Genomic DNA, 26,135 nt, shown 5'->3' with positions numbered 1-26,135 from the left:
CTCAGAGGGCCCCGAAATCCCTTCAAGGAGCCCCGAAATCGCCTCAGGGGTTTTGTCTCCGAAAATTCATCGAGAAATGGCCCAAAAATCCCCTCAGAGAACCCCAAAAATCCCCCAAGTGAGTCCCCGAAACCTCCCCAGAGAGCCCCGAAATCGCCTCAGGGGTTTTGTCTCCGAAAATTCATCGAGAAATGGCCCAAAAATCCCCTCAGAGGGCCCCAAAATCCCTTCAAGGAGCCCCAAAATCGCCTCAGGGGTTTTGCCCCGAAAATTAATCTAGAACTGGCCCAAAAATCCCTACAGAGAACCCCAAAAATCCCACCAGGGATTCCCCAAAACCTCCCCAGAGAGCCCCGAAATCGCCTCAGGGGTTTTGTCCCCGAAAATTCATCGAGAAATGGCCCCAAAATCTCCTCCGAGAACCCCAAAATCCTTTCAAAGAACCCCCAAATCCACCGGGGCCCCAAAATCCCCTCAGGGATCCCCAAAACTCCCCTCCGAGAACCCCCAAAATAAACCGGGAGATGCCACGAGAATCTCCCAGGGAGACCCCAAAATCCACCGAGAAAACGGCCCAAAGCCCCCCCAGGGAAGGCCAAAATCCCCTCAGGGAGCCCCTCGATTTTCCCCCCATTTTTTCCCTTTTTTCCCCCATTTTCCCCTTATTCCCCCCAATTTTTTCCTGTTTTTCTGTGTTTTCTCCTTATTTTCTCTATTTTCCCCCATTTTTCCCCCCCCAATTCCCTCAGTTTCCTCCCCATGTCCCGTACCCCCTTTTCTCCACCGTTTTTCCCCACTTTTTCCCCATTTTTCCCCCCAGTTTAACCCCATTTCCATTTGGGGATTTTCCCTCGTGGATCCAGCCCCGATTCCCCCCAAACCCCCCCTCAAAATCCCCCAAAAATTCCCGATTTTCTGGGAATTCCTGGAAATTCCCTCCCCTGGCCAAAAACTGCAACTTCCGGGTCCGTTTTTCCCCAAAAAAATTCAAATTTTGGGGTCGTTTTATTGAAGGATCTTTGGTGAAATCAAAGTGCAAAAAACCAGCAAAGGGCTGGGGCCGTACTGGGAGCACTGGGAGTGCACTGGGAGCACTGGGAGTGCACTGGGGCCGTACTGGGAGCACTGGGAGTGCACTGGGGCCAGACTGGGAGCACTGGGAGTGCACTGGGAGCACTGGGAGTGCGCTGGGGCCAGACTGGGAGCACTGGGAGTGCACTGGGAGCACTGGGAGTGCACTGGGGCCAGACTGGGAGCACTGGGAGTGCACGGGGAGCACTGGGAGTGCACTGGAGCCAAACTGGGAGCACTGGGAGTGCACTGGGAGCACTGGGAGTGCACTGGGGCCAGACTGGGAGCACTGGGAGTGCACTGGGAGCACTGGGAGTGCGCTGGGGCCAGACTGGGAGCACTGGGGCCAGACTGGGAGCACTGGGAGTGCGCTGGGGCCAGACTGGGAGCACTGGGAGTGCACTGGGAGCACTGGGAGTGCACTGAGGCCAGACTGGGAGCACTGGGAGTGCACTGGGGCCGTACTGGGAGCACTGGGAGTGCACTGGGAGCACTGGGAGTGCACTGGGGCCAGACTGGGAGCACTGGGAGTGCACTGGGAGCACTGGGAGTGCACTGGGGCCAGACTGGGAGCACTGGGAGTGCACTGGGGCCGTACTGGGAGCACTGGGACTGAACTGGGCGGGGCTCAGGGCTTGGGGGGGGGCCCTGTCCCTATCTCAAACTGGGAGCACTGGGGCCATACTGGGATTGCTGGGGCCATACTGGTCTCTCAGTGTCCCCATTCCCAGTCCCATACTGGGAGCACTGGGAGCACTGGTCCCCTCTCAGGGCTCAGGGGGGTCCCCAGTCCCGTTCCCAGCCCCATACTGGGAGCACTGGGGCCATACTGGGAGCACTGGGGCCATACTGGGCTCTCAGGGCTCCCCAGTGTCCCCAGTGTCCCCGTTCCCAGTCCCATACTGGGAGCACTGGTCGCCGTCGCCGTCGCCGCCGCGCACCAGCAGCACCGGCCCCAGGCCCTCGGTGAGAACCTCCAGGAACTCCAGGTCTGGGCGAGTCAGGGACAAACCAGTGACCCCCAGTGACCACCAGTGCCCTCCCAGTGCCCTCCCAGTAACCACCTGTGACCACCAGTGACCACCAGTGCCCTCCCAGTGCCCTCCCAGTAACCACCTGTGACCACCAGTGACCACCAGTGCCCTCCCAGTGCCCTCCCAGTAACCACCAGTGACCACCAGTGACCACCAGTGACCACCTGTGACCTCCCAGTGACCACCAGTGCCCTCCCAGTGCCCTCCCAGTAACCACCAGTAACCACCTGTGACCACCAGTGACCACCAGTGCCCTCCCAGTGACCTCCCAGTAACCACCTGTGACCACCAGTGAGCACCAGTGACCTCCCAGTGACCTCCCAGTGACCCCCAGTGACCACCAGTGCCCTCCCAGTGACCTCCCAGTAACCACCAGTGAGCACCAGTGAGCACCAGTGACCACCAGTGACCTCTCAGTAACCTCCAGTGAGCACCAGTGACCTCCCAGTGACCCCCAGTGACCTCCCAGTGACCTCCAGTGACCTCCCAGTGACCCCCAGTGACCTCCCAGTGACCTCCCAGTGACCTCCAGTGACCTCCCAGTGACCACCAGTGACCACCAGTGACCTCCCAGTGACCTCCCAGTGACCACCAGTGACCTCCCAGTAACCACCAGTGACCTCCCAGTGACCACCAGTGACCCCCAGTGACCTCCCAGTGACCCCCAGTGACCTCCCAGTGACCACCAGTGACCTCCCAGTAACCACCAGTGATCCCCAGTGACCTCACAGTGCCCTCCCAGTGACCACCAGTGACCACCAGTGACCTCCCAGTGACCACCAGTGACCCCCAGTGACCTCCCAGTGACCACCAGTGACCTCCCAGTGCCCTCCCAGTGCCTCCCAGTGCCCTCCCAGTGACCACCAGTGACCACCAGTGACCTCCCAGTGACCACCAGTGACCTCCCAGTGACCTCCCAGTGCCCCCAGTGCCCTCCCAGTACGCCCCAGTTTCCCCCACCCCTCCCAGTTTCCCCATTTCCCCCCTTTTCCCTTTTCCTGTTTCCCCCAATTCCCCATCCCCAATTGTCCCAAATTCCCTGGGTTTTTTCCCAATTCCGGATACAGTTCTCCAGGACCCCGTTTTCCCCCGTTTTTTCCCCATTTTTCCCCGTTTTTTCCCCATTTTTCCCGGGTTTTCCCAATCTCCCCATTCCCATTTTCCCTATTTTTCAGCCATTTTTCCCAATTTCCCCCATTTTTCCCCAATTTCGGATACACTTTTCCAGGGACCACTTCCCCTCATTTTCCCCATTTTTTCCCCATTTCCCCCCATTTTCCCCATTTCCATTTTCCCCCTTTTCCCCATTTTTCCCAAATTCCCCCGTTTTCCCCCCAATTTCAGATTCAGTTCTCCAGGGACCCTTTCCCCTCATTTCCCCCATTCCCATTTTTCCCCATTTTTTCCCATTTTCTCCCCATTTCCCCCATTTTTCCCCATTCCCAAATTTCCCCATTTTTCCCCATTTACCCCCATTTTTTCCCATTTCCCCATTTTTCCCCATTCCCATTTTCCCCCATTTTCCCCCATTTTTCCCATTTCCCCCCATTTTTCCCCATTTCCCCCCATTATTCCCATTTTTCTCCCATTTTTCTCCCATTTTCCCCATTTCCCCCCATTATTCCCATTTCCCCCCATTATTCCCATTTTCCCCGAATTCCCGGTTTTTCCCCCCAGTTCCGGATACAGTTTTCCAGCGGGCGGTGGGGGCGGGGGCGGGGGCGGGGGGGGCAGGTCCAGCAGCACCAGCCCCGCCCCCCCCGAGTGCGCCCCGATGGCGGCGTTCAGGCGCTCGGCGGCGTGCATGCGCCGGACGTTCCCCCTGCCCAGTATGGACCAGTAGAAACCAGTATGGACCAGTACAGACCAGTATGGACCGGTACAAACCAGTACAGACCAGTACAGACCGGTATGGACCGGTACAGACCAGTCATCCCCACTGACCACCCCCCCTCCACTGTCCCAGTGCATGCGCCGGACGTTCCCCCTCCCCAGTATAAACCAGTATGGACCAGTATAGACTGGTATAAACCAGTACAGACCAGTATAAACCAGTATAGAACGGTATGGACTGGTATGGACCAGTATAAACCAGTATGGATCAGTCACCCCCACTGACCACCCCCCCCACTGTCCCAGTGCATGCGCCAGGCGTTCCCCCCTCCCCAGTATAAACCAGTATGGACCAGTATAAACCAGTACAGACCAGTATAAACCAGTATAGAACGGTACGGACTGGTATGGACCAGTATAAACCAGTACGGATCAGTCACCCCCACTGACCACCCCCCCCTTCAGTGCCCCAGTGCACGCGCCGGACGTTCCCCCCGCCCACTATAACCCAGTATAAACCAGTATGGACCGGTATGGACCAGTACAGACCAGTATAAACCAGTATAGACCAGGAGGGACCACCAGTGTCCCTCTCCCAGTCCCTCCCAGTCCCTCCCAGTCCCTCCCAGTGTTCCCAGTCTCACTCACGGGCTGGGTCCCCTCCGGGGCTCCCCCTCCCCCCCCCTCCTCTTCCTCAGCGCTGGGCGGCTGCGAGAGGGCGTGGCCTCCCTGTGACGTCATCGGGAGAGAGAGATTAATGACGTCACAAGGTTGGCTGTAACATCACAGGGATGGTTGTGACGTCGTGAGGATGCTGTGTGACGTCACAGGGAGGCGATGACATCACGGGGAGGGGTTTAACAGTAGAGGCAGGGGTGAGAATGACGTCAGAGGGGTGATGATGACGTCACATGCGGTCTATGAAGCTGCATGGCAATGACGTCATATGGTGCTGTGTGATGTCATGGGTATGGCAGAGACATCACAGGGAGAGCAATGACATCACAGAGAATGGGGATGACATCATGAGAAGGTGTGATGACGTCACAGGGAGATTGGTGATGTCACAGGGAGGACAGTGATGTCACCAAAGGATAATGACATCACAGGGAGTGGGGATGGCACCACAGGGAGGGTAGTGACATCACTGGGCAGTGACGTCACAGGGAGGACGATGGCATCACGGACCGGGTGATGACATCACAAGGGAGATGATGACATCACAAATGCAATGACATCACAAGGAGGAGGAGGATGTCACAGGGTGACAATAACATGGGGGGTGTGATGACATCACGGACAGGGTGATGACATTACGGGGACGATGATGACATCGCAGGCAGGGTGATGATGTCACAAGGATTGTGATGATGACGTCGCAGGGAGGGCAATAGGGCAATGACACTCCTGACAAGGTCATGATGTCACAGGGGGTACGATGATGTCACATGCATGACGATGACATCACAGGTCACGGCGGTGACGCCACATGGCGTGATGACATCACGGGGGTGATGATGATGTCACAACGGATTATGATGACGATGATGATGATGATTGATGATGATGATGACGATGATGATGGTGGTGATGATGACGTCACAGGGGAGGGGCGATGACGTCACCTGTGCCCGGCGGAGCTGCCGCAGCATCTGCGACCTCTGCTCCATCATCAGCGTCCGCTCGTACGTGTACGCCGAGACGTCCTCGTTGTGCTGCGGGCGGGACCGACCAGTACGGACCAGTATAAACCAGTACGGACCAGTATAGACCGGGAGGGACCAGTATAAACCAGTATAAACCAGTATGGACCACTACTGACGGGGCAGGGCTGGTTTGGGGTGGTTTTGGGGTATTTTTGGGGTATTTTTGGGGCTGGTCATGGAGTCTCTCAGGTCTATTTTTGGGGTGGTTTTGGGGTCTCTCAGGTGTATTTTTGGGGTGTTTTAGGGGTATTTTTGGGGTGGTTTTGGGGTCTCTCAGGTGTATTTTTGGGGTGTTTTAGGGGTATTTTTGGGGTGGTTTTGGGGTCTCTCAGGTGTATTTTTGGGGTGTTTTAGGGGTATTTTTGGGGTGGTTTTGGGGTCTCTCAGGTGTATTTTTGGGGTGTTTTAGGGGTATTTTTGGGGTGGTTTTGGGGTCTCTCAGGTGTATTTTTGGGGTGTTTTAGGGGTATTTTTGGGGTGGTTTGGGGGTCTCTCAGGTGTATTTTTGGGGTGTTTTAGGGGTATTTTTGGGGTGGTTTGGGGGTCTCTCAGGTGTATTTTTGGGGTGTTTTAGGGGTATTTTTGGGGTGGTTTTGGGGTCTCTCAGGTGTATTTTTGGGGTGTTTTAGGGGTATTTTTGGGGTGGTTTGGGGGTCTCTCAGGTGTATTTTTGGGGTGTTTTAGGGGTATTTTTGGGGTGGTTTGGGGGTCTCTCAGGTGTATTTTTGGGGTGTTTTAGGGGTATTTTTGGGGTGGTTTTGGGGTCTCTCAGGTGTATTTTTGGGGTGTTTTAGGGGTATTTTTGGGGTGGTTTGGGGGTCTCTCAGGTGTATTTTTGGGGTGTTTTAGGGGTATTTTTGGGGTGGTTTGGGGGTCTCTCAGGTGTATTTTTGGGGTGTTTTAGGGGTATTTTTGGGGTGGTTTGGGGGTCTCTCAGGTGTATTTTTGGGGTGTTTTAGGGGTATTTTTGGGGTGGTTTGGGGTCTCTCAGGTGTATTTTTGGGGTGTTTTAGGGGTATTTTTGGGGTGGTTTGGGGGTCTCTCAGGTGTATTTTTGGGGTGTTTTAGGGGTATTTTTGGGGTGGTTTGGGGGTCTCTCAGGTGTATTTTTGGGGTGTTTTAGGGGTATTTTTGGGGTGGTTTGGGGGTCTCTCAGGTGTATTTTTGGGGTATTTCAGGTGTGTTCTTGGCTCTCACCAGCTCCACCACGTGCACCTGGGCCGGCAGCGCCCGGCGCCGCGCCACGGCCTCCAGGAGGCGCCGCAGCCGCTCGCTGTTGTCCTCCAGCAGCGCCACCGTGAACAGGCGCAGGGGACACCCGCGCCACGCCTGGGGACAGCGGGGGACAGGTGAGACCCCTCCCCAAAATCCCCAAAAAACCCCAAATCCACCTGAGCCTCACCTGGGGACAGCGAGGGACAGGTGAGACCCCTCTTCAAAACCCAGAGACGCCCAAAACCCCACCCCCATCACACCTGGGGGGTCACAAGGGGGTCATGGAGGGTCACCAAGGGTCAACCCCCTCCTCCCCCAAGCCCCTCCCCACATCTCACAGACCCCGCCCCCTCATGCCCTGCCTCAAGCCCCTCCCCTTGACCCCCTCAAGCCCCGCCCTTCATGCCCTGCCCTCTCAAGCTCCTCTCAAGCCCCGCCCCCTCAATCCCACCCTCTAAAGCCCCACCCTCTCCATCCCCACCCTCTCAAGCCCCGCCCCAATCCCCACCCTCTCAAACCCCACCCTCTCAAGCCCCGCCCCTCAATTCCTGCCCTCTCCAGCCCCACCCTCTCAAGCCCCGCCCTCTCAAGCCTCACCCTCTCAAGCCCCGCCCCATCCCCACCCCTGAAGCCCCGCCCCCGAGGCCCCGCCCCCCGAGGCCCCGCCTACCGGGTGCTGTCTGAGCAGCAGCGGCAGCAGCGTCAGGAGGCGCCCGGTGCCGACCACCCACCACACGTCCAGAGAGCCCCCCGGGGCCGCGCCCGGCTCCGCCCCGCCCTTGGACACCAGCAGCGCGCGCCCCCCGGCCCCGGACACGCGCAGCAGCTCTGGGGACACACGGGGACATCGGGAGGGGACAGCGGGGACGCCCCCAGAAAGCCTCACCGCGTGTCCCCAACCCCGCAATGTCCCGGTGACGCCCCCAAAGGTGTCCCCCGGGTGTCCCCTCCCATCGTGTTCCCACCCCGTGTCACCCCAATGTCCCAGCCGCTCCCCCCCATGGCCCCCAGTGTCCCCCCGTGACTCCCCAATGTCCTCTGGATGTCCCCAACATCCCCAATGTCCCCAATATCCTCCAACGTCCCCAATGTCTCCAATATCCCCCAATGTCCCCAATCCCCCAATGTCCCCAGTGTCCCCATTGTTCCTTAATCCCCCCAAAGTCCCCAATGTCCCCAATGTCCCAAATATCCCCCAATGTCCCCAATGTCCTCATTGTTCAATCCCCCAATGTCCCCAGTGTCCCCATTGTTTCTAAATCCCCCCAATGTCCCCAATGTCCCCAATGTCCCAATATCCCCCAGTGTCCCCAGTGTCCCCAATGTCCCAAATATCCCCCAACGTCCCCAGTGTCCCCGCTGTTCCTTAATCCCCCCAACGTCCCCCATGTCCCCAATGTCCCAATATCCCCCAATGTCCCCAATGTCCCCAATCCCCCAGTGTTCCAATATCCCCGATGTCCCTGATGTCCCCAATCCCCACAATCCCCCCAGTTCTCTCAATGTCCCCAATGTCCCCAATCCTCCCAAAGTCCCCAGTGTCCCCAAGATCCCCGATGTCCCCAATGTCCCCAGTGTCCCTGATGTCCCCAATCTCCACAATCCCCCCAATCCCCTCAATGTCCCCAATCCCTTCCAATGTCCCCAATGTCCCCCAACGTCCCCGATGTCCCCCGAATGTCCCCAACGTACCCACGAAGTCCCTGGCGGCGCGGGCGGGGTCCGGCTGCTGCCGCCACCGTCGGGGCCACCCGAGCAGGACCGTGTTGGGGCGGAGCGCCCCCAGCCCCACCCCCTGCACGAGCGCGGCCAGCCCCGCGCCCGGCTCCGGTGTCACCAGGACCTGCACGAAGCCGCGGGCGCCGGCCCGGGCCAGGGCTGCCCGGAGAGCCTGGGGACAGGGACAGGGACACGGGGACACGGGGACAGGGTCAGGGGACAGCCCAGAGTGACCCCGGCCCGGGCCAGGGCTGCCCGGAGAGCCTGGGGACAGCGACAGGGACACGGGGACACGGGGACAGGGTCAGGGGACAGCCCAGAGTGACCCCGGCCCGGGCCAGGGCTGCCCGGAGAGCCTGGGGACAGCGACAGGGACACGGGGACACGGGGACAGGGTCAGGGGACAGCCCAGAGTGACCCCGGCCCGGGCCAGGGCTGCCCGGAGAGCCTGGGGACAGCGACAGGGACACGGGGACACGGGGACAGGGTCAGGGGACAGCCCAGAGTGACCCCGGCCCGGGCCAGGGCTGCCCGGAGAGCCTGGGGACAGCGACAGGGACACGGGGACATGGGGACAGCGACAGGGACATGGGGACAGGGGACAGTGACAGGGACAGGGACATGGGAGGGTCAGGGGTCACCCCAAGGGGACACGGGGACGCCCCAAAAGGACCCGGCCCCACCGGCCCCGCCCCGGCCATGACACCCCTCCAAGAGCCCCCCACCCAAACCCCTCCCCTGACCCCCCGGGACCCCTCCACAGCCCCCGTGAGCACCCCATAACCCCATAGCCCCCCACAGCCCCCCATAACCCCCCACAGCCCCCCATAACCCCCCATAGCCTCCCACAGCCCCCCATAACCCCACAGCCCCCCATAGCCCCCCACACCCCCATAGCCCTCCATAGCCCCACATAACCCCCCATAACCCCCCATAGCCCCCCACAGCCCTCCATAGCCCCCCACAGCCCCCCACAGCCCCCCATAACCCCCCACAGCCCCCCACAGCCCCCCATAACCCCCCACAGCCTCCCACAGCCCCCCATAACCCCACAGCCCTCCATAGCCCCCCATAACCCCCCATAGCCCCCCATAACCCCCCACAGCCCCCCACAGCCCCACAGACCCCCATAGCCCCCCATAGCCCCCCACAGCCCTCCATAGCCCCACATAGCCCCACAGAGCCCCCCAGCCCCCCATAGCCCCACATAACCCCCACAGCCCCCCATAGCCCCCCAGCTCCCTCCAGCACCCCATAACCCCCCCCAGCCCCCTCCCCAATAACCCCCCATAAACCCCCAGCCCCCCAAGCCCCCCCGAGCCCCCCCAGCCCCCCCTCACCCTCTCGGCCCCCCGGGCCCGGGGCAGGTCTCCGGGCAAGGCCCCGCCCAGCACCGCCCCCAGCACGGTCAGGCCACGCCCCCCGCCCTGCAGCTGCGCCGCCAGAACCACCAGCTCCGGCCGGGGGGGGGGCCCGGGGGGGTCACCGGGCTTGGACAGCACCAACAGCTGCGGCCTGGGGGGGGACAGAGAGAAATGGGGTCACGGGGGGTCACGGGGGTCACGGGGGGTCACGGGGGGTCACAGGGACATTGGGGTCACAGGGGTCATGGGGACATTGGGGACATGGGGGGGGGGTCACAGGGCTTGGACAGCACCAACAGCTGCGGCCTGGGGGGGGACAGAGAGAAATGGGGTCACGGGGGGTCACGGGGACGTGGGGGGGTCAGGGGGGGTCGGAGGTCTCACCTGAGGCTGGGGGGCGGGGTCAGGGGGTCTCACCTGAGGCTGGGGGGCGGGGTTAGGGGGGGGTCTCACCTGAGGCTGGGGGGCGGGGTCAGGGGGGTCTCACCTGAGGCTGGGGGGCGGGGTCAGGGGGTCTCACCTGAGGCTGGGGGGCGGGGGCCGGCCGTCCTCCAGCCGCAGCAACGCGAACCTGGCGGCGCTCAGGGACAGCCCCCGCAGCCCCTCCCCCCACTCGGTCTGCGCGCTGCGGGGGGGGAGGGGCGGGACAACACAGGTGAGGGTCGGAGCCCCCACAGGTGTCCCTGCCCCCCCCAGGTGTCCCTGTCCCCTCCCTGTCCCCAGGTGTGTTCCAAGGTGTGTCTCAGGTGTCCCCAGGTGTCCCCTCAGGTGTCCCCAGGTGTGCCCCCAGGTGTGTCCTTCTCCCCCAGGTGTGTCCCTGCCCCCTCCCTGTCCCCCAGGTGTCCCCCAGGTGTCCCCAGGTGTGTCCTTCTCCCCCAGGTGTGTCCCTGCCCCCTCCCTGTCCCCCAGGTGTCCCCCAGGTGTCCCCAGGTGTGTCCCCGCCCCTCACCTGCGGAACTCCAGGTATTTGTAGGCGGTGGCGCCGATGCCCAGGGCCAGCAGGGCACAGTGCCAGCAGGTGACAACCATGAGGGACAGACACAGCACGGCCCCGGCCAGGGACACCGCCCTGGGGACAGGACAGGGACATTGGGGACAGTCAGGGACAGGGACACCGCCCTGGGGACACACAGGGACATTGGGGACAGTCAGGGACAGGGACACCGCCCTGGGGACAGGACAGGGACATTGGGGACAGTCGGGGACAGGGACACCGCCCTGGGGACAGGACAGGGACATTGGGGACACTCAGGGACAGGGACACCGCCCTGGGGACAGGACAGGGACATTGGGGACAGTCGGGGACAGGGACACCGCCCTGGGGACAGGACAGGGACATTGGGGACAGTCGGGGACAGGGACACCGCCCTGGGGACAGGACAGGGACATTGGGGACAGTCGGGGACAGGGACACCGCCCTGGGGACAGGACAGGGACATTGGGGACAGTCGGGGACAGGGACACCGCCCTGGGGACAGGACAGGGACATTGGGGACAGTCGGGGACAGGGACACCGCCCTGGGGACAGGACAGGGACATTGGGGACAGTCGGGGACAGGGACACCGCCCTGGGGACAGGACAGGGACATTGGGGACAGTCAGGGACACAGGGACAGTCAGGGACACAGGGACAGGGACAGGGACACTGGGGACAGTCAGGGACACAGGGACAGTCAGGGACACAGGGACAGGGACAGGGACACTGGGGACAGTCAGGGACACCGCCCTGGGGACACACAGGGACATTGGGGACACTGGGGACAGTCAGGGACACCACCCTGCGGACAGGGACAGGGACCCAGCGGTCACTCTGTGTGACCCACGGTCACTCATCGTCACCCAGTGGTCACTCATCGGTCACTCAGTGGTCACCAGTGGTCACTCAGGGTCACTCTGAGGTCACTCAGGGCCACTCAGTGATCACTCGGTGGTCACCCAGTAGTCAGTCACCCATTGGTCACTCAGTGGTCACTCAACACTCAGTGGTCACTCAGCGGTCACCCATCGGTCACTCAGGGTCACTCAGTGGTCACTCAGCAGTCAGTCAGGGTCACTCAGGGTCACCCATTGGTCACTCAGGGTCACTCAGCGGTCACTGATGGTCAATCAGGGTCACTCAGGGTCACCCATTGGTCACTCAGGGTCACTCAGCGGTCACTGATGGTCAATCAGGGTCACTCAGGGTCACCCATTGGTCACTCAGGGTCACTCAGCGGTCACTGATGGTCAATCAGGGTCACTCAGGGTCACCCATTGGTCACTCAGGGTCACTCAGCGGTCACTGATGGTCAATCAGGGTCACTCAGGGTCACCCATTGGTCACTCAGGGTCACTCAGCGGTCACTGATGGTCAATCAGGGTCACTCAAGGTCACCCAGTGGTCACGCAGTGGTCACTCAAGGTCACCCAGCGGTCACCCGGCACTGACCAGTGGTAGAGTGGACACCGCGGGCTCCAGCCGGGCGTGGGCAGCGCCCCCTGCAGGGCGCAGGCCAGGTTCAGCCCCAGGTATGACGTCAGGCACAACCTGCGGAGAGAATGACGTCACCGCGGTGCGCTGACGTCACCGCGCGGGCCGTGACGTCACGGGGAGGGCGGGGACACGCACACGGACAGCACCGGGGCCAGCAGGTCCAGCGAGCCCAGCAGCACCCCCAGGGTCGCGGTCACCAAGGTCGCCAGCAGCGGCCACAGCCGGCCCCGAGACAGCGCCTGCGGGGACACCCAGGGGACACTGAGGGGACATTGGGGACACCCAGGGGACATTGGGGACACCCAGGGGACACTGAGGGGACACTGGGGACACCCAGGGGACACTGGGGACATTGGGGACACCCAGGGGACACTGGGGACACCCAGGGGACACTGGGGACATTGGGGACACCCAGGGGACATTGGGAACATTGGGGACACCCAGGGGACACTGAGGGGACATTGGGGACACCCAGGGGACACTGGGGACACCCAGGGGACACTGGGGACATTTGGAACATTGGGGACACCTAGGGGACACTGGGGACATCCAGGGGACATTGGGGACACCCAGGGGACATTGGGGACATCCAGGGGACATTGGGGACACTGGGGACATTGGGGACACTGGGGACATTGGGGACACTGAGGGGACATTGGGGACATTGGGGACACCCAGGGGACACTGAGGGGACATTGGGGACACTGGGGACACCCAGGGGGCACTGAGGGGACATTGGGGACACTGGGGACACCGAGGGGACACTGAGGGGACATTGGGGACACCCAGGGGACACTGAGGGGACACTGGGGACACCCAGGGGGCACTGGGTCTCCCTTGGGGTCATTGAGGACCCTTTTAGGCATATGGGGACCCTGTTGGGGACCCCCTTGGGGGCATTGGGACCCCTTAGGGACATCGGGGACATACTTGGGGACACTGGGGAGTCCCTGGGGACATCGGGGACCCCCTCTGGGACATTGGGGACCCTTTTTCATATGGGGACCCCCTTGGGGACCCCCTTAGGGGCATCGGGGCCATCTTTGGGGACACTGGGGACCCCTTTAGTGACACAAGCGCCCCTCCCGGTGACACTGGGGTCCCCTCGGGGACACCCTGGGGACAGCGGTGACACTCACGTGCGGCAGCGGCAGCGCCCGTGTCCGCGCCAGCCCCCGCAGCAGGCGGGACCCCCCGAGCAGCGCCTGCAGCCCCGCCCCCACCGCCGACAGCAGCGCCCCCAGCACCGGGACCCAGGGCCAGGGCCAGGCGACAGCGGCCAGCACGGGGACACCGCCCAGGGCGGCCCCGAACCTGCGGGGACACGGGGACGGAGTGGGGACACTGCCCGGGGACACGGGGATGGCACGGGGACACGGCCCGGGGACACGGGGACACGGCCCCGGGACACCGCCCAGGGCGGCCCCGAACCTGCGGGGACACGGGGACGGCGTGGGGACACGGGGACGGCATGGGGACACGGCCCGGGGACACGGCCCGGGGACACCGCCCAGGGCGGCCCCGAACCTGCGGGGACACGGGGACAGCGTGGGGACACGGGGACAGCGTGGGGACACGGGGACAGCGTGGGGACACTGCCCCGGGACACGGGGACAGCACGGGGACACTGCCCGGGGACACGGGGACAGCACGGGGACAGCACGGGGACACGGGGACGGCGCGGGGACACGGCCCGGGGACACGGGGACGGCACGGGGACACTGCCCGGGGACAGGGGGACAGCACGGGGACACGGGGACAGCGTGGGGACACTGCCCGGGGACACGGGGACAGCACGGGGACAGCACGGGGACACTGCCCGGGGACACCGCCCAGGGCGGCCCCGAACCTGCGGGGACACGGGGACAGCGTGGGGACACGGCCCCGGGACACGGGGACAACGTGGGGACACGGCCCCGGGACACGGGGACACTGCCCGGGGTGGCACCGAACCTGCGGGGACAATCGGGGGGACAGCGGGGTGTCCCCTCCTCCCCGGCCACCAGGACGCACCTTGGGACACCGCGAACCCCACAGGGGACCCCCGTGTGGACCCCCAGGTGACACCGGGACCCCCCCAGGTGACACTGGGGACACGGGGACCCCAGACTCACTTGTCCCGCAGCAGCTGCCCCTCCACGCCGGCCCCCAGCAGCAGCGCCGCGCTCAGGTCTGGCCGTCAAGGAAAACCCAAAAACCCCCCAAATCCCCCCCAAATTCCCTAAAAATCCCTCCCAAATCCCCCCAAAATTCCTCCAAAATCCCCCCAAATTCCCCCAAAATCTCCCCAAATTCCCTAAAAATCCCTCCCAAATCCCCCCAAAATTCCCTCCAAAATCCCCCCAAATCCCCCTCGAACCCCCAAAATCCCCCCCAGTACCCCCTGAGCAGGGGCAGTCCCCCAAAATCCCCCCAACCCCCCCCCAAAACCCCCAAATCTCACACCCCCTAAGCACGGACCCTCCCCCAAATCCCCCCCAAATCCCCCCAAACACCCCCTGGCACACCCCCCGCAGTTTTGGGGTCCCCCCTGGGCAGTTTTGGGGTCCCCCCTCAGGTTTCGGGGCGGATACAGCCCAGGGCCGTGGCCGTGGCCGCCCCCAGGCTCCCGGCCGGCACCGAACGGGCGACGTCCCCGAGCTCCGAGCAGCGGCTGCACCCCCAGAGCACCCCTGGGACCCCCAAAAATCAACCTGGCACCCCAAAATCACCCCAGAGCACCCCTGGGACCCCCAAAAATCAACCTGGGACCCCAAAATCACCCCAGAGCACCCCTGGGACCCCCAAAAATCAACCTGGCACCCCAAAATCACCCCAGAGCACCCCTGGGACCCCCAAAAATCAACCTGGCACCCCAAAATCACCCCAGAGCACCCCTGGGACCCCCAAAAATACCCCAAAATCACCCTGAGACCACCCAGAGCACCCCTGGGACCCCCAAAAATCAACCTGGCACCCCAAAATCACCCCAGAGCACCCCTGGGACAGAGCTGGCACCCCCAAATCCCCCTTGAACCCCCAACCCCCCTTTTTGGCCTCCCCAGATCCCCTTGGGACCCCCAGTTCACCCCTCCCCCTTTGGGTTCCCCTACACTTCCGGGTCCCTCCCCCACCTTGGGGTGCCCCCCACATTTTGGGGACCCCCCACCCCGATTTGGGCCCCTCCCATTTTGGGGTCCCCCCGTTCTCACCGGACGCCGAGGGGAGGCTCAGCCCCAGCAGGGCCCCGAAGGAGGCGTCGGCCCCGCCCTCCTCCTGCTCCGGCCCCGCCCCCAGCCCCGCCTCTGGGGGGCGTGGCCACAGGTTCCCTGGGAGTGGGGCAGCAGGTGAGGCCACGCCCACAGAAGCTCATGGTGACCCCAGTATGACCTCGGGGTGACCCCTGGGACCTCAGAATGACCTCGGGGTGACCCCACCCCTGTGACCCCTCTGTGACCTCAGGGTGACCTCTGTGACCCCAGCATGACCTTTGGGTGACCCCACCCCCTGCGATCCTGCCATGACCTCAGAGTGACCCCACTCCCCTGTGACCCCTCCATGACCTCAGGGCGACCTCTGTGACCCCAGCATGACCTCGGGGTGACCCCACCCCCATCCTTCTCCCCATGACCTCATGGTGACCCTCCCAACTAACCCCGGGGGGTGGAGCCAAAGCCTCCCCTGGGGGGCGTGTCTTGTGGTGACCACACCCACCCCTCCTATGACCTCCCCATGACCCCACCCCCAACCCGACACCCGGGGGGCGTAGCCAAAGCCTCCCTGTGGGCGGGGCTTTGCCGTGTCCCCGCCCCCGCCGGACTCACTCGCCAACAGCCTGGCGCTGGGCCCGGGCAGGGCGGGCAGCGCCCCCTGCTGGCCGGGAGGACCTCGGGAGGCGTTGGGGGGCGCGGGGGGCGCGCAGGGCCGCAGGGGGTCCCCGGGGCGGGGGGGCAGGCACAGCCTGGGGGGGACAGCCGGGCTCAGCCGGAGGGCTCATTAGCATCTCATTAGCATAGGTGAGGGAGGGGGCGCGTCACTCACGCGTGGGCGGGGTCTCCGGGCAGGGCGTGGCGCAGGGAGCCCGCCTGCAGCGCCAGCAGCGCCAGCAGCAGCCCCGCGGGGCCCAGGGGGGCGGCGGCCGCGCGCAGGCGGGGCGGGGCCAGAGACCCCGCCCCCAGCAGCGCCAGGAGCCCCGCCCCGTAGCCACGCCCGTTGTTGAGGCGGCCCCAGCGGCCACGCCCCGGCAGCACCGCCCAGCTGGGGCTCAGGTAAACCTGCGGGGAGGGAGGGGCCAGAGCGGTGACAGGCTCCGCCCACCGACACGCCTCTCAGGCTGGGCACACCCCCAGGAGGGTGTGGCCACGACCATGTCATAAGCCATGCCCACCGCAGACCCCTACTGCAAAGCCCTGGCCCAGCAGGCTCCACCCATTTCCCCACCCACTTCAGGCTGACCTCGCCCCACAGGTAAAGCCCCGCCCCTCTGATTAGACCACGCCCATTTCTACACATTGTCCGATTGGCCACGCCCCTTTCATGTGGTCACATCCTCAGCCAAGCTCCGCCCTTTAGTGGAACCACGCCCCTCCAGCCTTCTCATCCCTAGCCACACCCCCTGCACAGGCCCCGCCCCTTCTGAACCCCTCCCTGCCTTGTGTCCCCTTATCCCAAGCCAGGCCTCCCTTTCTCTGGCCACACCCTGACCACGCCCAGCCCCACCCTGACCACACCCATGTCCCGGCCCCACCCAGTCACCACCAACACCTCGGCCCCGCCCACCCCACCCAGCCCCGCCCACTCGCCAGTAGCACCTCTGCCCCGTCCAGTCCCAGCCTGACCCCACCCTGACCCTGCCCAGCCCTGACCCCGCCCACTCGCCAGCCCCACCCTGACCCCGGCCTGGCCCCGCCCACCCCGGCCCCGCCCACTGACCAGCAGCACCTCGGCCCCGCCCAGCGCGGCGGCGGCGGCGGCGAAGGCGGCGCTCAGGAACCCGCACACGCCCACGGCGCCCCCGGCCTCGGGGCCCAGCGCCCCCGACAGCAGCGCCAGCGCCCCGCCCCCTGTGACGTCACGGGGCGGGGTCAGCGCCGGACGCGCCTACACGCCACTGTGCTGTCATTGGGCGGGGTCCGCGCCGGACACGCCCCCCCAGCCACGCCCCCTGAGCTCACCGGGGTCCAGGCCGTTGGTGGCGACGGCGCTGAGGGACACGGCGGTGAGCAGCATCTGTGGGGACACTGACCTCTGACCCCTGACCTCTGTGACCTCTGACCCCTCTGACCACGAGCCTCTCCGACCCACTGACCAACTGACCCCTCTGAGTCACTGACGTCTCTGACCCCTGACCCCTTGTACCTCTGACCTCACCCCCCCCGCGAGTACCCAGAACATGACCCCTGACCCCAGGAGTGACCCCAAGTATGACCTCTGACCCCAGGAGTGTCCCCAGGTGTGTCACTCACGCAGGGCCCAAGCAGGACGCCGATGGCCGCTGTCCCCAGGACAGGAGTGACCCCAGTGTGACCCCAGGTGTGTCCCCAGGTGTGTCCCCAGGTGTGTCCCCATGTCCCCAGGTGTCCCCAGGTGTGTCCCCAGGTGTGTCCCCATGTCCCCAGGTGTCCCCAGGTGTGTCCCCGGGTGTGTCACTCACGCAGGCCCCCAGCAGGACGCCGATGGCCGCTGTCCCCAGGACAGGAGTGACCCCAGTGTGACCCCAGGTGTGTCCCCATGTCCCCAGGTGTGTCCCCAGGTGTGTCCCCGGGTGTGTCACTCACGCAGGCCCCCAGCAGGACGCCGATGGCCGCTGTCCCCAGGACAGGAGTGACCCCAGTGTGACCCCAGGTGTGTCCCCATGTCCCCAGGTGTGTCCCCAGGTGTGTCCCCAGGTGTGTCACTCACGCAGGCCCCCAGCAGGACGCCGATGGCCGCTGTCCCCAGGACGCCGCCGTGTCCCACCACCCAGGGCAGGCGCAGCAGCAGCACCAGCCCCAGCAGCGACTGCAGCGACGGCGCCGCCACGCCCAGGAGCGTCCCCAGGGCGCGGCGCTGAGGGGACAGCAGAGGTCATGGAGGGGTCAGCGACCGCCCAGGGGTCACCAGGGGTCAGTGACCGCCCAGGGGTCACCCAGGGGTCACCACCCCCAGGAGGGTCCCCAGGGTGCGGCGCTGAGGGGACACCCAGGGGACATTGAGGGGACACTGAGAGCCCACAGTGTCCCTACGGCAGCAGCATCACCCGGGTGTCCCCAGGTGTGTCCCCAGGTGTCCCCAGGTGCCCTAGGTGTGTCCCCAGGTGTGTCCCCAGGTGACCCCAGGTGTGTCCCAGGTGTCCCCAGGTGTCCCAGGTGTCCCAGGTGTGTCCCCAGGTGTGTCCCCAGGTGACCCCAGCTGTCCCCAGGTGTCCCCAGGTGTCCCCAGGTGTCCCCAGGTGTGTCCCAGGTGTCCCAGGTGTCACTCACCGGGGCGGTGCCGCTGTCACTGTCAGGGCTCAGGGCGCTGTACAGGTGTCCCCACCCTGTCCCTGTCCCCAGGTGTCCCCAGGTGTCCCCAGGTGTGTCCCAGGTGTCCCCAGGTGTATCCCAGGTGTGTCCCCAGGTGTGTCCCAGGTGCCCCAGGTGTGTCCCCAGGTGTCCCCAGGTGTGTCCCAGGTGTCCCCAGGTGTGTCCCCAGGTGTCCCAGGTGTCCCAGGTGTCACTCACCGGGGCGGTGCCGCTGTCGCTGTCGGGGCTCAGGGCGCTGTACGGGGCGATCCTGCGCAGCAGCGCCGGAACCCGCGGCCGCGTCGCCAACTCCTCCTGTGGGCGGGGCCAGGGGCGTGGCCGGGAGGGCGTGGTCACAGGGCAGGGGTGGGGCAGGGGCGGAGCCCCAGGATGAGGCGGAGTCAGGTGTGAGGGGTGGGGCCGAAGAGGGCGGGGCAGAGTTGGGCGTGGCTCAGGGGTCGGGCAGGGTCTGGGGGCGGGGCTCAGGGGTCAGGCAGGGTCAGAGGGTGGGGCAGAGTTGGGCGTGGCTCAGAGGGTGGGGCACAATCTGGGGTGGGGCAGAGGAGGGCGGGGCTCAGGGGTCGGGCAGGGTCTGGGCGCGGGGCTCAGGGCAGGGGTGGGGCCAATGACTGTGATGCCAGGGACAGGATGGGCGGGGCTAAGAAAGGGGCAGGGCCAATGAGGGTGGGGCTCAGGGGGCGTGGTCCTGCCTTATATGGCAGCAGGTATTTGGGGAGGCACTGTGAGTGGGCGGGGCCAGGAAGGGGCGTAGCTTTATGCAAAATAGGGAGGGTGCATTAATGGGGGGGGCTTGAGGTGGGCGTGGCCTCACTGCAATGCCAGGGCACCAACGAGTTGTGGCTAATTAGGGGGTGGGGCTTTAGGGGTGTGGCCTCACCACAGTAGTCATTAACTGGGCGGGGCTAATTAGGGGTGGGATTTTTAGGGGGCGTGGCCTCACCTCAAACAATGCCAGGGGCCGCTCACCCCCCAGCCCGGGTGAGGCCGGAGGGGCGGGGCGAGCCCTGGCCCCGCCCCCTGGGCCCCGCCCCCGCGAGGTGGGCGTGGTCTCGGTGGGGGAGGGGCTGGAGTCGGAGAGGGGGGGCCGGGAGCTGGAGGGGGAGGGGGGCTCGGGGCTGCTGTCCGAGGGCTCCGCCCCCCGCGCCGGCCACGCCCCCGGCACCGCCATGACGTCACCGGAGCGGCGGCGATGACGTCACCGGAGCGGCGCCGATGACGTCACCATCGCGGCACCTGCGGGAGGAAATCCACGAGCTCAGAGGGAAAAGAGAAATTTCCCAAGGGGAAAGATCCGCGGGTTTATGGAACGGGAAAATGGGTTTTTTGGGGGAAAATGAACCATTTCCAAGGGAAAATCCCAATTTCTGGAGAGCAAATCCACGGTGTTGGCGGGGAAAACGCTGGGCTTGGAAAAATCCACTTTTTTTTGGAGGAAAAAGACACTTTTTAGAGGGAAATCAGCAATTTTGGAGGGAAAACCCACATTTTGAGAGGGAAAATCCACATTTTGAGAGGGAAAATCCGCATTTTGAGAGGGAAAATCCACATTTTGAGAGGGAAAATCCGCATTTTGAGAGGGAAAATCCACATTTCACGAAGAAAATCGTCATTTTTGGAGAGGAAAAAACCGTTCTAGAATTAAACCCCAGAATTTGGAGGAAATACCCACATTTTAGAGGAAACTCTAAAACCTTTGTGGCGAAAATCGGCATTTGGGGGGGAAGAGTCACTTTTTTTGGAGAATTTTGACTTTTTCGTGGGAATAATCCAAACTCTTAGAGGAAAGGTCCCTATTTCCGGGAAAATCAGTGTTTTTGCAGGGAAAACGGGAATTTTTGGCGCAAAATAAAAGATTTTTGGCCAAGTTGAAAAGCGTTTTGGGGAGAAAAGAGTAAATTCAGCGAGCACCTGATAATTTTACGGGAAAAAGCCGATTTTGGGAGGAAAATGGGACATTTTAGGGGAGAGACGGGAATTTTGGGGGGAAATCCGATCATTTTGGGGGTGAGGCTTTGCAATTTGGGGGTAAATCACCAGTTTGGGGAGAAAATGGTCATTTTTCCCTTAGAAAAGGCATTTTTGTGAAGGGAAAATTAACTTTAAAGAGGAAAAAATTGCTTTTTTTCAGGAATTAAAGGAGGTTCGGGGTGGAATCAGGAATTTCCAGGGGAAAGGAGGAATTTTGGGGCAAAAAAAAAGCATTTTGGGGGGAAAAAAAATCGGGGCATTTTGTTCTGTTTTGAGGAAAATATAAAAATTCATCAAAATTTATGGGACATTTAATTGTGTATTACAAAAAACCATAGAGAGCTGATTTTTGTGAGGACGGAGAAACTCGGAGAAGGAAAAAAATCCGATTTATGGCAAAAATCGAGGGGACTCGGGGGGGGAAAGTCCCGTTTTGGGGGAGGACCGAGTGGTTTGGGGCGGAAATCTTTGTTTTGGGGACTCAAATCCATCGTTTTGTGGGGTCTGGAGGGGAGAAAACGCAGTGAGGGGACAGAAATTGGAAATTCCGGAGCGGGGCAATGAATTCTGGGGGAGATACTCGGCTGGATGGGAAAAAACGGGGAGTTTTGGGGGGAAAATGGGGAATTTTGGGGGGGAAATGGGGAATTTTGGGGGGGAAATGGGGAATTTTGGGGGGGAAATGGGGAATTTTGGGGGGGAAATGGGGAATTTTGGGGGGAAATGGGGAATTTTGGGGGAAAATTGGGAGGTTTTGGGGGGGAAATGGAAAATTTTGGGGAAATGGGGAATTTTGGGGGAAAATGGGAAATTTTGGGGAAAATGGGAAATTTTGGGGAAAATGGGGAATTTTGGGGAAAAATGGGGAATTTTGGAGGGAAATGGGGAATTTTGGGGGGAAATGGGGAATTTTGAGGGAAAATTGGGAGGTTTTGGGGAGAAATGGGGACTCTTGAGGGAAAATGGGGATTTTGAGGGGAAAATGGGGAATTTTGAGGGAAAATGGGGAATTTTGGGGGAAAATGGGGAATTTTGGGGGAAAATGGGGAATTTTGGAGGGAAATGGGGAATTTCGGGGAAAAATGGGGAATTTTGGGGGGAAATGGGGAATTTTGGGGGGAAATGGGGAATTTTGGGGGGAAATGGGGAATTTTGAGGGGGAAATGGGGGAATTATGAGGGAAAATGGGGAGTTTTGTGGGGGAAATGGGGAATTATGAGGGGAAAATAAGAAATTTTGGGGAAAAATGGGGAATTTTGGGGGAAAGTGGCCAATTTTTTGCTCCCATTAAATCCCTATTTGGAGCCACTCCCCTTTTTTGGGAGCCAAACTCCTCATTTTTGGGGTCAAAATCCCCTTTTTGGAGACAAATCTCCTCATTTTGGAACCAAAATCTCCTTTTTGAGGCAAATCAGCCCCATTTTGGGGACCAAATTCCCCCTTTTGGAGGCCAAACTCCTCCTTTCAAACACAAATTCCCCCTTTTTGCTGTAAAAATCCCTTTTTTGGGGGGTTCAACTCCCCCATTTTAAGGCCACCCCTCCCTTATGGCCCAAATTCCCGCTTTTTGGAGCCAAATCCTTATTTTTAGAGACAAACTCCCCCTTTTTTTGTGCCAAATTCCCCCTTTTTGCGGCCAAAATCTCCATTTTTGGGACCGAACTCCCCGTATTCTGTGTCAACCCCCACCTTTTTGGGGTCCAAACTCCTCTTCTTTAGCTCCAATTCCCCCTTTTGGGAACCAAACCCTCCCTTCCACTTTCCGGGGCTAACTCCCCACTTTTTTGGGCCGAATTCTCCTTTTTTTTGGCCAAATACCGCCCTTTTTTTAAGGCCGAATTCACACTTTTTAGAGCGACCCCACCTTCTCGGGAGGGGCCCAAAATTCACTTTTCCAGGCTCCATCTCCCCTCCCTCCCTCGGCTCCTCCATCCCGCCCCATTTGGGGTTTAAAACCCCCCCAGTTTTGGGTTAAAATCTCCCAATTTTGGGTTAAATTCCCCCGATTTTGGGGCTCCCCCCCCCCCCCCCGACCCCCGATCCCGCCGGTACCTGAGGGGGGGGCGCGGGGGCGGGGCCCGGCGCGCGCTGCCCTGGCCACGCCCCCCACGCGCGCCGCTGCCGCAGGGGGCGGGGCCGACGCAGGGGCGTGGCTAACGAGGAGGCGTGGTTTGCTCAAAGGGGGCGTGTCAGGGGGGGTCGCGGGTCAGATGGGCGTGGCTTGTGCAAGGGGCGTGGCTTTGCCCCTCCTCCCCTCACCCGAACCCTGAGCTGGGACCAGCCGGATCCCCCCGGATTTTAAGGAAAAAAATCAAAAACATTACGGGAAAAATCCATGGGTTTGGTGGGAAATCGGTATTTTTGCACGGAAAATGTGAAATTTGGGGCTGAGGGCCGCCAGGTTCAGAGGGAAAATCAAAAATTTTAAGGTAAAAATATGTATTTTTAGTGGGGAAAATCGAAGGTATTACGGGGAAAAATCCACACTTTCGGTGGAAAATCGATTATTTTTGCACGGAAGATGTGAATTTCGGGGCTGAGACCCGCCAGCTTTAGAGGGAAAATGAGAAATTTTAAGGCGAAAATCCGTATTTTTAGTGGGAAAAAATGACAACTGTTCGAGGCAAGATCCCTGGGTTTGGATCCGCGAGTGGAGCCCCTGAGGGTGATGGCGGAGACGGGGCGTCTGCGGGGTGCGAGGGGCAGCGCGGGGGAGAAAAGGGTCCGTGAGGGGAAATGGGGGGGAATGGAGCCCTGGAGGGGAAATGGGGGGAAACGGGACCCGTGAGGGGAAATGGGGGAAACTGAGTCCGTGAGGGGAAATGGGGGGAAACGGGGTCCGTGAGGGGAAATGGGGGGAAACTGAGTCCGTGAGGGGAAATTGGGGGGGAACGGGGTCCGTGAGGGGAAATGGGGGAAACGGGATCCGTGAGGGAAATGGGGGGAATGGAGCCCTGGAGGGGAAATGGGGGGAACGGGATCCGTGAGGGGAAATGGGGGGAACGGGATCCGTGAGGGGAAATGGGGGAAACGGGGTCCGTGAGGGGAAATGGGGGAAACTGAGTCCGTGAGGGGAAATGGGGGAAACGGGATCCGTGAGGGGAAATGGGGGGAAACTGAGTCCGTGAGGGGAAATGGGGGGGAACGGGGTCCGTGAGGGGAAATGGGGGAAACGGAGCCTTTGAGGGGGAAAATGGGGGAAACGGGATCCGTGAGGGGAAATGGGGGAAACGGGGTCCGTGAGGGGAAATGGGGGAAACGGGATCCGTGAGGGGAAAATGGGGGGAACGGGGTCCGTGAGGGGAAATGGGGGAAACGGGATCCGTGAGGGGAAAATGGGGGGGAACGGGGTCCGTGAGGGGAAATGGGGGAAACGGGATCCGTGAGGGGAAAATGGGGGAAACGGGGGTCCCGTGAGGGGAAATGGGGGAAACTGAGTCCGTGGAGGGGAAATGGGGGGAACGGGGTCCGTGAGGGGAAATGGGGGAAACGGAGCCTTTGAGGGGAAATGGGGGGAACGGGATCCGTGAGGGGAAATGGGGGAAACTGAGTCCGTGAGGGGAAATGGGGGAAACGGGATCCGTGAGGGGAAAATGGGGGAAACGGGATCCGTGAGGGGAAAATGGGGGGAACGGGGTCCGTGAGGGGAAATGGGGGAAACGGGATCCGTGAGGGGAAAATGGGGGAAACGGGGTCCGTGAGGGGAAATGGGGGGGAACGGGTGTCCGTGAGGGGAAAATGGGGGAAACTGAGTCCGTGAGGGGAAATGGGGGGAACGGGGGTCCGTGAGGGGAAAATGGGGGAAACTGAGTCCGTGAGGGGAAATGGGGGGAATGGAGCCCTGGAGGGGAAATGGGGGAAACGGGATCCGTGAGGGGAAAATGGGGGAAACTGAGTCCGTGAGGGGAAATGGGGGGAATGGAGCCCTGGAGGGGAAATGGGGGAAACGGGGGTCCGTGAGGGGAAATGGGGGGAACGGGATCCGTGAGGGGAAAATGGGGGAAACGGGATCCGTGAGGGGAAAAATGGAGCCCCTGAGGGGAAAACGGGGAAATTGAGCTCTTGAGGGAAAAATGGGGGAAACAGAGTCCTTGAGGGGAAAATGGGCGAAAATTGAGCCTTTAGGGGAAAATGGGGGGAAACGGAGCCTCTGAGGGGAAAAGGAGAGAAAACGGAGCCCTTGGGGGTGAGGAGGGGAAAATGGGGCCCAAGAGAGTGAAGAGGGTGGGGAAAATGGGGGAAACCAGCTCCTGAGGGTGAGGAGGGTGGAAATGGCGCCTGTGAGGGGACGAGGGGACAAAGGGGGGCCGCGAGGGTGTGAGGGGACACCTGTGAGGGGACACCTTGTGAGGTGACACCTGCGAGGGGACACCTGTGAGGGGACACCTGTGAGGTGACACCTGCGAGGGGACACCTGTGAGGTGACGAGGGACAAACGGAGCCCCCGAGGGTGGAAATGGAGCCTTGAGAGGGTGATGGCGGCAAATCCCTTGAGGGGGCAACCGAGGGGGAAATCGATTGAAAATTTCACCCTGACGAGGTGACATTTCAGCCGGCGAGGGGCTGGTGAGGGTGACAACGGGGCCTGTGAGCTCTGAGCAGCCGCCCGGGGGGATGGGACAGCAGTGAGTGCAGTCCCGCCCAGGTGAGGACACACCTGGGCTGCTGGATCCGGTGCGGGCCGTCCAGGTGAAAATGGAAAATCGGCATGAGAGTAAACTGTGAACCGAAACGCCCGTGCAGTAAGTTGTTTGCGATGTTTAAATATTGTCTAGGAATAAACGAGAGCAAGTAAAATCAAATTGTTTTTAGTGTCGTAAATACTCGGTTTATTTAATCTGGCGTTCACAGGGAGCAGCAATATAAGAGGAATAAATACGAATAGAATGAAACAAAGCATCATCATCTTTATGGTTTATTATTCCGGGTTAGGTCGTCGGATGTTTATTAAGTTAATTCTTAACTATAACTTGATTTTTTTTCTTGGGAGGATGGAATCATTCCGACTGGAAAGAAGCTCGAGCAATAAATCTTGCCCGGAGGTTTTTTTGGTCCCGACCACCAAGAAATCCGATTTTTGCCGAAAATCGCCGAAAATCCCCGAAGACCCGGCGATTTTCGGCGCCCTTCGCCGCCGTGGCGTCCCCCCGTTGCCATGGCGACGGCGCGGCCCATTCCGCTCCCCCCCCTGCTCTCCCCCCGTCCCTCCCTGCACACTTGGTACGTCCCCATGCAAATGAGCCCGCTCGCGCCACCAACCCCCCGCCTTC

At 61.7% G+C, this 26,135-nt stretch overlaps 1 protein-coding gene across 1 annotated transcript; it reads right to left on the bottom strand.

Moving 5' to 3' along the window:
- Positions 1-1,928: 1,928 nt before the first annotated feature.
- LOC136306008 (solute carrier family 12 member 4-like) lies at positions 1,929-20,127 on the bottom strand. Its single transcript, XM_066209360.1, has 22 exons — positions 19,838-20,127; positions 19,096-19,191; positions 18,296-18,442; positions 17,569-17,623; positions 17,327-17,457; positions 16,436-16,668; positions 16,219-16,355; positions 15,607-15,723; positions 14,530-14,587; positions 13,555-13,729; positions 12,551-12,654; positions 12,371-12,469; positions 10,892-11,011; positions 10,463-10,567; positions 9,919-10,093; positions 8,552-8,750; positions 7,530-7,687; positions 6,842-6,973; positions 5,564-5,653; positions 4,587-4,667; positions 3,804-3,927; positions 1,929-2,062 (listed from the first exon to the last, which is right to left on the bottom strand). Exons 1-22 carry the CDS (start codon positions 20,063-20,065, stop codon positions 1,929-1,931), a joined length of 2,898 nt encoding a protein of 965 aa, XP_066065457.1. The 5' UTR covers positions 20,066-20,127.
- Positions 20,128-26,135: the final 6,008 nt, after the last annotated feature.

The sequence above is a fragment of the Chamaea fasciata genome, unplaced genomic scaffold, assembly GCF_029207755.1.
Source record: "Chamaea fasciata isolate MVZ Bird 193981 ecotype frontalis unplaced genomic scaffold, bChaFas1.0.hap1 SCAF_886, whole genome shotgun sequence".
Classification (NCBI taxonomy): Eukaryota; Metazoa; Chordata; class Aves; order Passeriformes; family Sylviidae; genus Chamaea; species Chamaea fasciata.
The sequence above is the reverse complement of the archived record's forward strand: the minus strand, read 5'-3'. Positions and strand labels throughout refer to the sequence as shown.